Here is a 13,287-nt window from a genome sequence, read left to right as displayed (position 1 = left end):
ATTGTCTAAGAATGTCCCTGATGCTGCAGAGCCTGACCAAGTCGATCCAGTGATGAAATCTCAAGTTTTAGAGCTACGTCACTCTAACTAAGTTAGAAAACCACCTCAGAGACTTAATCTATAATCGCATGAATTGTGTATATTTGCATATGTCTTGGATTAAGATATTCTTGTAAATAAGAGACGTAAAACAAAATTAAACGGGGAGGAATGTAGTAATTGTAAGTAAAGCTTTCCATACTGTTTTGGGGAACATGTTACAGTACGAACAAATCAGCCCTAAGCGCGGGTAACTTTAGGAGCGGAGCGGAGCTGCCGGCCGCGATTGGGCCCCCACTGTGATTTCACGCATTAGTTGGCCAGCCAGCGTGAATCGCACGCTGCAGCGCTGCCTGTGTGGAGGGGGAGGGGCAGTGCTGGGGGAGGAGGACGAATGCGGAGGTGCACTCAGTAAAAGCTCCCTGAGGCAGCTCTGAAGATTTTTAAAATAAAAAAATAAGGAGCAGAGCTTTCTAGTCATGGACCTGGTCCCAGCATGTAGCCTCAACAGGAGCTCTGGAAATAAAGTTCACTGTTTCTAACAAGAAACCTGTCCAGTACACCAAGTTTATCACAGAGAGAGAGAGAGGGAGACAGGAAGGGAGAGAGAGACAGGGAGGCAGAGACAGGGAGAGACAGGGAGAGAGAGAGAGTGAGAGAGAGAGAGACTGAGAAACAGACAGAGGTAAAGAGGAATGATAGAGGGAGGCAGAGGGAGGGAGACATAAGGAGAGAGAGGAGGAGTGAGAAACTAGAGAGTCAGAGATAAGCTGGAGAGGAATAGCAGAGATAAAGTAGAGAGGAATAGCTAAGGTATAGTGGAGAGGAATAGCAGATATAAAATAGAGAGATATAGTCAAGGTATAGTGGAGAGAAATAGCAGAATCGAGGCAAACCAAAGCACAATCTCTTTCTATCTCTCTATCTCTCACTAGAGAGGGACAGGGAGAGTTAGAGAGACAGAGAGAGAGAAAGCATGGGGAGAAAGAGAGAGGCACAGAGAGACAGAGAGGGATTGTACTCTGGTTTGCCTCGATTCTGCTATTTCTCTCCACTATACTTTGACTATATCTCTCTACTTTATATCTGCTATTTCTCTCCACTATACCTCAGCCATTCCTCTCTACTTTATCTCTGCTATTCCTCTCCAGCTTATCTCTGACTTTCCTCACTACTTTATCTCTGTTATTCCTCTCCAGCTTATCTCTGACATTCCTCTCTAGTTTATCTCTGACATTCCTCTCTAGTTTATCTCTGACATTCCTCTATAGTTTATGTCTGACATTCCTCTCTAGTTTATCTCTGACATTCCTCTCTAGTTTATCTCCGACATTCTTCTTGAGTTTGTGCGATTTCTATCTAGTTTATCTCTGATTTACTTTTTTGTTTAGCTCTACTCTCTAGTTTATCTTTGCATTTCCTCTCTATTCTATCTCTGCTATCTCCTGTCATTTATCTCTGCTGTTACTATCTAGTTTATAACTGCTACTCGTGTCTGGTTTATTTTTGCTATTCCTCTCTAGTTTATCTCTGCTCTTCCCCTCCAGTTTATTTTTGCTATTCCTCACTAGTGTATCTCTACTCTTTTGCTCTAGTTTATGTCTTCTACTCCTCTCTAGTTTCTCTGCAATTCCCTTTAGATTTTCTCTGCTATTCCTCCCTAGTTTTTCTCTGCTATTCATCTCTAGTTTATCTCCGCTATTCTTCTCTAGTTTATCTCTGCTATTCTCTCTAGTTTTTCTCTCCTATTCCCCTATGGTTTAACTCTACTATTCCTCTCCAGATTCTCTGCTATTCCTCCCCAGATTCTCTGCTATTCCTCCTCAGATTCTCTGCTATTCCTCCCCAGATTCTCTGCTATTCCCCTTTATTTTATCTCTGAAATTCGGCTTTATTCTATCTTAGCTAATCCATCCTACTTTCTCTGCTATTCCTCTGTAGTTCATCTCTGTTTTTACTCTCTAATTTATCTCTGCTATTCTCCTTTACTTCATCTCTGCTATTCCTCTCTGGTTTATCACTGTTATTCATCTCTAGTTACTCTGCAATTCTTTTCTGGTTTATTTCTGCTATTCCTCTCTAATTCATCTCTGCTATTCATCTCTAGTTTCTTTGCAATTTTTCTCTAGTATATCTCTGCGATTCATTTCTAGTTTATCACAGTTATTCCACTCTAGTTCATCTCTGCTATTAGTCTCTAGATTATCTCTACATTTCCTCTCTATTCTATCTCTACTATTCCCCTCTCATTTATCTCTGCTGTTAATATCTCGTTTATAACTGCTGTTCCTGTCTAGTTTATTTTTGCTATTCCTCTTGAGTTTACCTCTGCTCTTCCCCTCCAGTTTATTCCTGCTATTCCTCGCTAGTTTATCGCTACTCTTTCTCTCTAGTTTATTTCTGCTACTCCTCTCCACTTTATCTCTGCTATTCCTCCCTAGTTCATCTCTGCTATTCCTCTCTGGTTTATCTCTGCTATTCCTCTCCACTTTATCTCTGCTATTCCTCCCTAGTTCATCTCTTCTATTCCTCTCTAGTTTCTCCACTATTCCTCCCTAGCTTTTCTCTGCTATTGCTCTCTAGTTTATCTCTGCTATTCCTCTCTAGTTTATCTCTGCTATTCCTCTCTTGCTTATCTCTGCTATTCCTCTCTTGTTTATCTCTGCTGTTCCTCTCTATTTTATCTTTGCTGTTCCTCTCTCATTTTTCTGTTATTGTCCTGTTTACTTATTTTCTTTCTCACCATTCCTCCTCTCCCTCTGCTCTCTCCCCCTTCACATCCCAGCTCGCTCTCCTTCTATCTGCCTTCTCTCCCTCTCTGCCACCTCTCCCTCTCTCTGCCACCTTTCCTTCTCTCTCCCACCTCTCTCCCTTTCTGCTGTCTCTCTCTTGCCCTCTTATGCCATTCTCCCCGCTCTCTCCCTTTATCTCATTTAATCTCTGCTCTCTCCCCATCTCTGTTCTCTCTCTAGGTCTCTGCTTTCTCTCCATTTCTGTTCACACCTTCTCTGTTCTTTCTCCCTCTCTGCTCTCACTCCATCTTCTGTCTCTCTCTTGCTCTCTCCCTCTCCGTGCTCTTTATCCCTCTCTGTTCTCTCTCACACTCCCTCTCTGCTCTCACTCCCCCTTCTCTCTCTCTCTCTCCCCCTTGTGTGTGTATCTCTCTCTCTCTCTACCTCCCTCTCTGCTCTCACTCCCTCTCTGCTCTCACTCCCTCTCTGCTCTCAATCCCTCTTCTTTCTCTCCCTCTCTGTCCTCTCTCCCCCCATCTTGTGTGTGTGTCCCTCTCTCTCTATCTCCCACTCTGCTCTCGCTCTCCCTCTGCTCTCACTCCCTCTTCTCTCTCTCTCACTCCCTCACTGTTCTCTCTCTATCTTTCTTGAATGTGTCTGTCTCCCTATCTCCCTCTCTGCTCTCCCTCTCCTTTGCTGATCTTTCTGCATCCCTCTCTGCTCTCTCTCTCTCCCTCTGCCTGCTTCGCTCTGCTCTTTCTGTCTCTCCGTCTCTCTTTCTTGTTCATTGTCTCCTGCTTCCTGGTTTTAATGTGAGGGCTCACCAGCCTCGACATTGCTCCTCCCCTTCTCCCCACCCACCTCCGCCCCCAACTTGCACCTCCACCTCAAACAGGCTGTGAAAGAGGGGAATTGTTAGAATTGCTTGGCTGACTGGTCACATATTGAATATGCCTGTGCTGCTGAATCAGAACCTTATACTTGCACACAGTCCCTCAGCCCTAGCTTGCCAGGAGCTGAATTCCATAACACTGTAGTCATTTTGCCAGCACTACCATTTGGGTTTATGTTAAAAGTACTGAAGTTCTCTTGAGAGCGCATTGTGAGCTAAGGTCAGATTTCTTAGAATCTAAAGTTAGCACAGGCCAGCTAAAAATAGCCCTTAATCAACAGAAAATACAACCAAATGAGACTTGCTCTCTCACTGGCCCGAAAATAAAAATATTTTTTTTCTCTCAGAGCAGGCCTCAGTTTGATGAAATAAACAGGAAGTTTTAGTCAGTATGTGAGTCTTGACGTCAGATGTTAAAGCATCAAACTTTTTGACCACAGGAGCACAGAGTGAACTCCGACACACACAGCGAGAGGCCGAGAGTGAGCAGGAGAGAGAGAGAGAGCTGTCATCTCCACTCCCACAGCCACTACTAGATGCCACCACCTGAGCAGTGAGGAGGCAGAGTAGACCAGAAAAAGCAAAGCTTTCAAAAGTATCATCGAGCTGTCTCACAAGCTGAACCGATGAGGTGAGTCTCAGTTAAGCAGCAAAGAGTTAGCGCTGAGCATTACAACAAGTTGAGACTGCGGCCTGCCCAGGTGGGTCTAGGCCTGTTTATATGAGGGTGGGGTGACAGAACAGTGATTGGGATCACAGTCTCTGAAGTTTAACTCGATCGTGGGCTCATTGTTTTATCTTAAAGGCACACGCACTATTCACTTCACATTTTATCACTTACTTCTCATGATGTGTATCGGATGAAATGATTCACTCCCCACTGGTACTGTGCAGCCCTTGTGTTGTGGCAGCTCCTGTACAGATGCAGAACACAGTGAATAAAAGACAATGATTCATTCTTGTCTCAGCATTAGTGAGAAGGTGGCCAGGTAGGGTTGAGGGATATAGGAAGATGAAAACTGAAGGAAGCCGTTTAACCTCTCAAGCTTCTTCTGTCATTCAGTGAGATGATGGCTGCCCCATGGCCTAGCTCTATCCAGCTACCATGCTTCCATATTCCTTGACTGTCGACAATCGATCGATGTAAATTTATGGATTGAACCATAGCATCGGCTGCTTTTGATTGGAGAAAGATTCACAACTCTTCTACCCAATTCTGTGATAAATTGTTTCCTAATTTCCCTCCTCAATGTTCGAGACCTGACTTTAAGATGTTGTTTCTTTGTCCTCTTCCACCAGCAAAAAGATTTCCATCAATTCCTTTCAAAATCCTAAAAACCTCAAACAAATCACCCAAGTAATCCTGAAAACACAAGACAAGTTTACTTAATCTCCCTTTATAAGCTAACGCTTCACGTCTAGGTGCACCTGCGCCATACAGAGGTCAATGTATCATTTCTATCATTCCTAAGATGTAATGTACAGAACTGCTCCCAGCACTCCAGATGTGTTCTCACCTGGGCTATGTACAGATCTGCTCCCAGTGCTGTAGATGTGTTCTCACTCGGGCTATGTACAGAACTGCTCCTAGCACTCCAGATGTGTTCTCACTCGGGCTATGTACAGAACTGCTCCCAGCACTCCAGATGTGTTCTCACTCGGGCTATGTACAGATCTGCTCCCAGTACTCCAGATGTGCTCCAACCAGCAATTTGTGTAACTGTAGAAGTTTCCCCTTTATATTCTAACCCTGCAATTATAAAGGCCAACCTTCCAATAACCTTTGATTATTTTTGTTCTCAGCAGTTATACTTTAGTGATCTGTGTATATGAATCTCTAGATCTCTTTGGGGCTTTCACAGTTCCCAGTTATTTTTTATTTAAAAGATACTGGGATCCAATCCTCTCTCAGTCCAAAATTGGTGGCATCACAATTCACTGTGTTGGAACCCATCGGCCAATGCTTGGTTGAGGCACATTGTTTATCAATGCCTCGATACTTTTACAGCTATATTTGTAGTTCTGAACTGTGGTACCTAAGTCATTAATATGTTATATGTAGTGAAGAATTGAGCTCCTAGAACCGCTTTTTCCTTCCACATTGAGTACAATCCTATTACCCTTGCTCTCCGTCCTCTACCAACTAACCAACCTCCAAACCCATCCAATAAATTGCCTTCAATTCCTTGAACTTTAGTTTTCGCTAACTGTCTTCTGCATGGAACTTTATTAAATGCCTTTTGGAAGTCCATCCACAGATTATTCTGTCTTCTAGTCAAAGAGTCATTGCAGCACAAAAAAGGCCAACCAGCCCATCAAGTCCATGCTGGTCGCCCATGAAGCAATCCAGTTGGTCTTATTCTCCCCCCCGCCAGCCCCATCCCCGTGTCCCTGGAAGTTTATTTCTCTCATGTCCCCATCCAATTTCCTGTTGAAATTATTCATCGTCTCTGCTTCCACCCCCCCTCGTGGGCAGCGAGTTCCAGGACATTACCACTCGCTGTATAAACAAGTTCTTCCTCACATTCCCCCTGTATCTCTTGTTCAAAACCTTAAATCTGTGTCCCCCAGTCCTTGTACCATCAGCCAATGGGAACAGCTTTTCTTTGTCTACCTTATATAAACCTGTCCTAATCTTGTACCCCTCTATCAAATCTCCTCTCAATCTCCTTGGCTCCAAAGAGAACAACCCCAGCTTCTCCAACCTAACCTTGTAACTAAATTCCCTCATCCCTGGAACTATTCCAGTAAATCTCCTCCACACCCTCTCAAGGACCCTCACCTCCTTCCTAAAGTGTGGTGACCAGAACTGGACACAATATTCTAGTTGGGGCCTAACCAGAGCTTTATAAAGGTTCAGCATAACTTCCCCACTTTTGTACCCAATACCTCTGTTTATGAAGCCCAATCCTATCTGCTTTACTAAACACACTTTCAATATGTCCTGTTACCTTCAAAGATAATTACTTTTGTTACATTGCTTACTTAGGTTCATTTTCATGATCTGCCCCTTTACAGCTGAAGTTTCTCTCAGTTACTATGTTTTTCATTACAGGTTCCCATAAATTCCCGACAGCAGATTTTTGACCAATAACTCTGTCATTTCTTAGTTACTTTCTCACGCCGTCCTTAAATAATGGAGTTACAGTGACAACTTTCCAACCTGAAGGAACCATTCATGAATGAAGTATGTTTTGGAAGGTTACAGCTGAACTACCTGCAGTTTCTTTGCTTACTTTCCGTCGAAAACCAAGGGTAGAATCAGTCATCTCCAGGGCATTTGTCAGCCTTTAGGGCTATTATTTTTTGAACACTATTTCCTAACTTGAGTTCCAGTCGTTGATACATTTTTAATTTCCCTGGAAAGTCAGGTACATTATCCTCTTCCTCAGCTGTGCAGACTGACACAATGTAATTATTCCACAAACCTCCCATTACTTTATTCAAATTTGCAAATTACCAATCTGTTTTTCAATGGCCCACATTACCCTTGCCTTTTTAGTTTTGTAAAACCATTTTAAGTTAATCATGATATAATTTGTGTTTCCATTGGAATTTCCTTTTACGGCTCTGACTATCTTCCTTGTTTTCCTTTGCTAGTTGCTGTATTATTCATGCACCCCTGGATCTACACGATTCTTCACATTTTATTTGCTCTTTCCTTTAGCTTTGCATTATCTCACACTGCTCGTCACCATGGCGATTTTATTTGATAAATAGAGTGCTTTCCACTGGCCGATATATACTCATCCTGGATGGGGCGAGGAGGAGAGATGGGATTGAGGGATATACGAGGATGGTGTGTGTGGGATATGAGGGGATGATGGGTGTGTGGGATTGAGGGATATGAGGGGGATGGTGGGTTTGGGGGATATGGGGGATATGGCGGGTGCGTGGGATAGGGGGGATAAGGGGTGATGTGGGTTTGTGGGTTATGGGGGTGTTGATGGGTGTGTGGGATATGGGGGAATATGGGGAGATGGTGCATGTGTGGGATTGAAGGTTATGGGGGGGATGATGGGTGTGTGGGATGTGGGGGATCTGGAGGGATGGTGGGTGTGTGGGATTGAGGGATATGGGGGGTGGTGGGTTATGGGAGGTTGATGGGTGTGTGGGGTTGAAGGATATGGGGGATGGTGGGTTTGTGGGATATGGGGGATATGGAAGGGTGGTGGGTGTGTGGGATATGGGGGTTTTGGGGGGAATATGTGGGATTATTTGGCAGTGGGGTGGGGGTCTTCAGGAGTGAGCACACCCTATCTCTGTTAGTTAGTGCGGCCAGTTCGGTTTTGGTTTGCAATGATTTACTGCTTCTTTCTTTCAGGAGCTACGTAGGACAGCTTTCCAGGTGAAGCAGAGACATTTTACTGTTCCAGTTGAGGCTCCTGAAGATCTCTCTACGGCCTTGGGATCAATCAGATAGTTTATGGTCTGGTACCCCATGAGCAGAAAGTGGGAGCTGTCTGTGTGAGAGTCTGACCATTTTCCCTGCCTGTGACCTACGTGTGTGTGCATATGTGTATGTGGGAGCGGTCTCTCAGCCTGTACCCTGTACCTGTGTATGTGAGAGTGTGGGCATTCCCTCTGCCTGTACCCTGTACCTGTGTATGTGAGAGTGTGAGCATTCCCTCTGCCTGTAACCTGTACCTGTGTATGTGATAGTGTGGGCATTCCCTCTGCCTGTACCCTGTACCTGTGTATGTGAGAGTGTGAGCATTCCCTCTGCCTGTACCCTGTACCTGTGTATGTGAGAGTGTGGGCATTCCCTCTGCCTGTACCCTATACCTGTGTATGTGAGTGTGTGAGCATTCCCTCTGTCTTACCGTGGACAGAACAAGCACGGTGTAAGAATGCTGGATTCTGTGGGCTCATTCATTAAGTCGATGTGGGAGTTGATTGTAGTGAAGCACAATGAGGGGGTGTATAACTCTATCTGCTTGGTGATTCTCTTGATTCTGCCCCTGTTGCTGCTGATTCTTGCTGTGTGCCTCTGCTGTCACTGGTGTTGTTGTGGTCGGGAGTCTTGCTGCAAGTGTTGTCATCGGCAGCAAGAGACAAACAAGAAGAAGAAACTAGACGACCTTTGGATTCCAAGCCAGCCGCAGCCAATCATGATGGAGAGTCTCTCAGTGCCAGTGTAACACAGCGTCCTGGGTCTCGGTGTCAGTGTATGCACGGCCCCCTCCTTCCTCTTTGGAGAACAGGACTTCAGACCACATGGATCTGGAGAGACCTCTTCTTACTTTGGTTGCTGTCGCTTGGGAGACATTTACAGATTGCCCACTTCTGTTGTGCTGGTTGTTGTGGGATGAAGTCACTCACTGGGTTTCAGATATTGCAATGTCGCTTCACTGTGCACTGGTCATTATATCACAGCAGTGGCTGCGTGAGTCGCTTGCCATGAGAATCCAGATTCTGCATTGTACTCTCAACTGCTCTCAACTACGCTGTTTACAATTGCATCTGGATGTCTGTTAACTGTGACCACAGTTTGTACATCTGTATATGTATGTCTGTTGTTTTGTGTACAATGTGACCAGTGCTTATTATGTGTATGCAACGTGACTGTAGTGTACATTGTGCCTGTAGTGTACACTGTGACTAGTGTACAATGTGCCCAGTGTACATAGTGTGATGAGTATGTATAATGTAATTGTTGTGAAGTATGGAATTTAAAGCGACTGCAGCATTTCACAGGGCTGGGGCTGAAGGTAGAGGAGGGTTATTTAAACAGTACCACAATTCCAAAGATGTTTTTAATTGGACCACTCCTTTTTTCAGAGGAGGTGCCTCAAATCCCTTGCTAACTCCCAGAGACAATCAGTATTCTTCCAGCTCCTCAATTCGACCGTCAGTTGTGCTTGTAAATGTTCATTTGGAAATTGCACTGAATTGCAGCAGAATTACTGAAAAAGTAGCAGCACAGAAGCAGCACTCAGAGCTGGTGCTTTAGAGCTTTAGCCCAATAATACTGCTTCTCCTTAAAATACTCCCCATTTGAATGGGTTAGATTAATGGTTCTATTTGAAGCTTATCACCAAATGCCTATGTGAAGAATTATGGGGAGATGGTGGCACAGTGGTGATGTCACTGAGCTAGTAACCCAGAGGTCTAGCCTAATTCTCTGGGGATATGGGTTCAAATTCCACCACAGCAGCTGGTGGAGTTTAAATTCAGTTAATAATATAATAGTGATTATGAAGCTATTAATGTAGCTGGATGTCTGAAAACCTACATGTGACTCCAGCCCCACAGCAATAGCCCTCTGAAAGTTCATGGGTAATAAATGCTGGCCTTGCCAGTCCTGACACCCAAAATGCTTGTGTTGCCACTCTGCAGTGTCCATCAGACACAAACCCCTCAGACTGTTACAGATTGCCCTTTAGCAGCTAATGCATAGTGTGGATCAGTATGATTGAGAACAAGCTGCTGGAAACTTTCAAGCTGAATCGTGTGTGTAATGTTGTGAAATATGGAATTTAAAGTGACTGCAGCATTTCACAGTGTTGGGGCTGGGATATTTAAACAGCAACATAATTGCCCTCTCATATACATACCCTCCAACACTGGGAGCCACTGGGAACATGTACTGATATTGAAGGCAGAGTTTTCTGTGTTTAGATTTTATATAAAATATCTTCTATTTTCTTGAGATCAATACAGATATAGGTAAATATATTGAAAGAAAAGATTGAGAGTTGCTTCTATCGAGTTGTAGTGTTCACTTTGTTAAAAACCCATTTCTACAGAAATATTATATATTGAATAAATTCCAAATGGACCAATCTTGTACAAAATGGAGCTGTCATATCTCAGTCTGTCCCACTTCAAAATGTCATGATGAAACATCTCGCACAACAAATGTCACAAATTGCAGCATGAGACAATATCCGACACTGGACAACAAAAAATCACAGATAGCCACATCACACCAAAACAGGGACCAAAGTTCAGTTAACATCAGGTCTGGGTATTCAGGGTCCTGGGTCTCTCTCTACTCAGGGTCTAGGGTCACTCTATATTCAGGATCTCTCTCTATTCAGGGTCTGGGGTTTCTCTCATTTCAGGTTCCAGGATTTACTTGTATTCAGGGTCCAGGGTCTCTCTCTATTCAGGGTCCGGGGTCCCTCTCTATTCAGGGTCCAGGCTTTCTGTTCCCCTATCAGGATCCTCGGTTTCTCTCTATTCAGGGTACTCGGTCTCTCTCTATTCAGGGTACATGGTCTCTCGCTATTCAGGGTCCAGGTTTTCCCTCTATTCAGGGTCTGGGTCTCTCTCTATTCAGGGTCTGGGGTTTATTCCTATTCAGGGTCCGGGTTTTCTCTCTATTCAGGATCCAGGGTTTATTTGAATTCAGGGTCCCTAGGTGTATTTCTATTCGGTGTCCAGGGTATCTCTCTATTCAGGGTCCGGGGATTATTTCTATTCGGGGTTGGGGTCTCTCTCTATTCAGGATCTGGGATCCCTCACAATTCAGGGTCTGGGGATTATTTCTATTCAGGGTCCGGGGTTCTCTTTATTCAGAGTCTGGGGTCTCTCTATATTCAGGGTCTGGGGTTTATTTCAATTCTGGGTCTGGGGTCTCTCTCTATTCAGGGTCCGCGGTCTCTCTATTCAGGGTCCCGGGTTTATTTCTATTCAGGGTCCGGGGTTTTTCTCTCTTTTCAGGATCCAGGGTTTAATTGTATTCAGGGTCCAGGTTTTCTCTCTTTTCAGGATCCAGGGTTTATTTGTATTCAGGGTCCAGTGTTGTTTGCTATTCAGTGTCCGGGTCCTCTCTCTATTCAGGGTCCGGGTTCTCTCTCTATTCAGGGTCCGAGATTTATTTCAATAAGGGTCCGGGGGTTCTCTCTATTCAGAGTCTGGAGTCTCTCACTATTCAGGGTCTGGGGTTTATTTCTATTCAGGGTCCACGGTTTATTTCAATTCAGGGTCTGGGGTCTCTCACTATTCAGCGTCTGGCGTCTCTTCTCTATTCAGGGTCCAGGGGATCTCTCTATTCAGGGTCTGGTGTCTCTCTCTCTTCAGTGTCCGGTGTCTCTCTCTATTCAGGGTCCGGGGTTTATTTCTATACTGGGTTCAGGGATTTTCTCTATTCATGGTCTGGGGTCTCTCTCTATTCAGGTTCCGGGGTCTCTCTCTATTCAGGTTCCAGGGTTGCTTTCAATTCAGTATCCGGGGCCTCTCTGTATTCAGGGTCTGGGATCTCTCTATTCAGGGTCCAGGGTTTACTTCTACTCAAGGTCCGGAGTTTCTCTCTTTTCAGGATCCAGCGTTTATTTGTATTGAAGGTCTGGTGTTGCTTGCTACTTAGTGTCCTGGTCCTCTCTCTATTCAGGGTCCAGGATTTATTTCTATTCAGGGTCTGGGGTTTATTTCTATTCAAGGTCCGGGTCGCTCTCTATTCAGAGTCTGGGGTTTCTCTCCATTTAGGGTCTGGGATCTCTATTCAGTATCTGGGGTCTTTTACTATTCAGGGTCCATGGTTTATTTCAATTCAGGGTCCAGGGGTTCTCTTTATTCAGGGTCTGGGTTTCTCTCTCTTTTCAGGGTTCGGGGTTTATTTGTATTCAGGGTCCAGGATTTACTTCTATTCAGAGTCCAATGTAAATATCTATTCAGGATCAGGAGTCTCTCTCGATTCAGGGTCTGGGGTTTCTCTCTGTCAGGGTCCATTGTTTATTTCTATTCAGGATCTGGGGTCTCTCTCTATTCAGGGTCCGGTGTTTATTTCGGTTCAGTGTCCAGGGTCTCTCTCTCCATGGTCTGGGGCTTCTCACTATTCAGGGTCTGGGGTTTCTCTCTATTCAGTTTCCAGGCTTTATTTCTATTCAGGGTCCAGGGTTTCTGTTGCTCTATTCGGGTTCGGGGTTTATTTCTATTCAGGGTCCGGTGTTTCTCTCTTTTCAGGATCCAGGGTTTGTTTGTATTCAGGGACCAATGTAAATTCTATTCAGGACCTGGGGTCTCTCTCTATTCCGGGTCCGGTGTTTATTTCTATTCAGGGTCTGGGATTTATTACTATTCAGGGTCCAGGTTTTATTTCTATTCAGTGTCCGGGATCTCCCTCTATTCATGGTCTGGAGTTTCTCTCTATTCAGGGTCCGGGTTCTCTCTCTATTCAGGGCCTGGGGTCTTTCTCGGCTCAGGGTCTGGGGACTCTCTATATTCATGTCCAGGGTTGCTTTCTATTCAGTGTCCAGGGCCTCTCTCTATTCAGGGTCCCGGGTTTACTTCTATTCAGCGTCCGGGCGTTCTCTCTATTCAGGGTCTAGGATCTCTCTTTATTCAGGGTCCGGGGTCTCTCTATTCAGGGTTCAATGTTTCTCTCTTCCTAGTCTCCGTGGTTTCTGTTCCTCTATTCAGGGTCCGAGGTCTCGCTCGAGTTAGGGTCCTCGGTCTCGCTCGAGTCAGGGTCCTCGTTCTCGCTTGATTCAGGTTCTGAGGTCTCTCTCTCTATTCAGTGTCCGGGTTCTCTATCTATTCAGGGTCCATGGTCTCTCTCTATTCAGGGTCCAGCATCTCTCTCTATTCAGGTTCTGGTATCTCTCTCTCTGTTCAAGGTTTGGGGTCTCTATCGATTCGGGTTCTGGGGTGTCTCTCTCTATTTAGGGTCCGGGATCT

At 44.8% G+C, this 13,287-nt stretch overlaps 1 protein-coding gene across 3 annotated transcripts in view; it reads left to right on the top strand.

Moving 5' to 3' along the window:
• LOC121288789 (uncharacterized protein KIAA0040) overlaps window positions 1-10,460 on the top strand; it is a 32,611-nt gene extending 22,151 nt beyond the window's left edge. Inside the window, exons 1-3 of one of the 3 annotated variants that reach the window (XM_041207519.1) lie at window positions 3,865-3,883; window positions 4,104-4,294; window positions 7,988-10,460. In XM_041207519.1, the coding sequence (XP_041063453.1) occupies window positions 8,514-8,804 (291 nt within the window). In that variant the 5' untranslated portion in view covers window positions 3,865-3,883; window positions 4,104-4,294; window positions 7,988-8,513 and the 3' untranslated portion in view covers window positions 8,805-10,460. Of the gene's footprint in view, window positions 1-3,864; window positions 3,884-4,006; window positions 4,295-7,987 lie in introns of those variants that run through there. The other 2 variants (XM_041207518.1, XM_041207517.1) reach the window with 2 other exon arrangements.
• Window positions 10,461-13,287: the final 2,827 nt, after the last annotated feature.

This window comes from Carcharodon carcharias, chromosome 16 (assembly GCF_017639515.1).
Source record: "Carcharodon carcharias isolate sCarCar2 chromosome 16, sCarCar2.pri, whole genome shotgun sequence".
Taxonomy (NCBI): domain Eukaryota; kingdom Metazoa; phylum Chordata; class Chondrichthyes; order Lamniformes; family Lamnidae; genus Carcharodon; species Carcharodon carcharias.
This window is presented reverse-complemented; position numbering and strand designations above follow the sequence as displayed.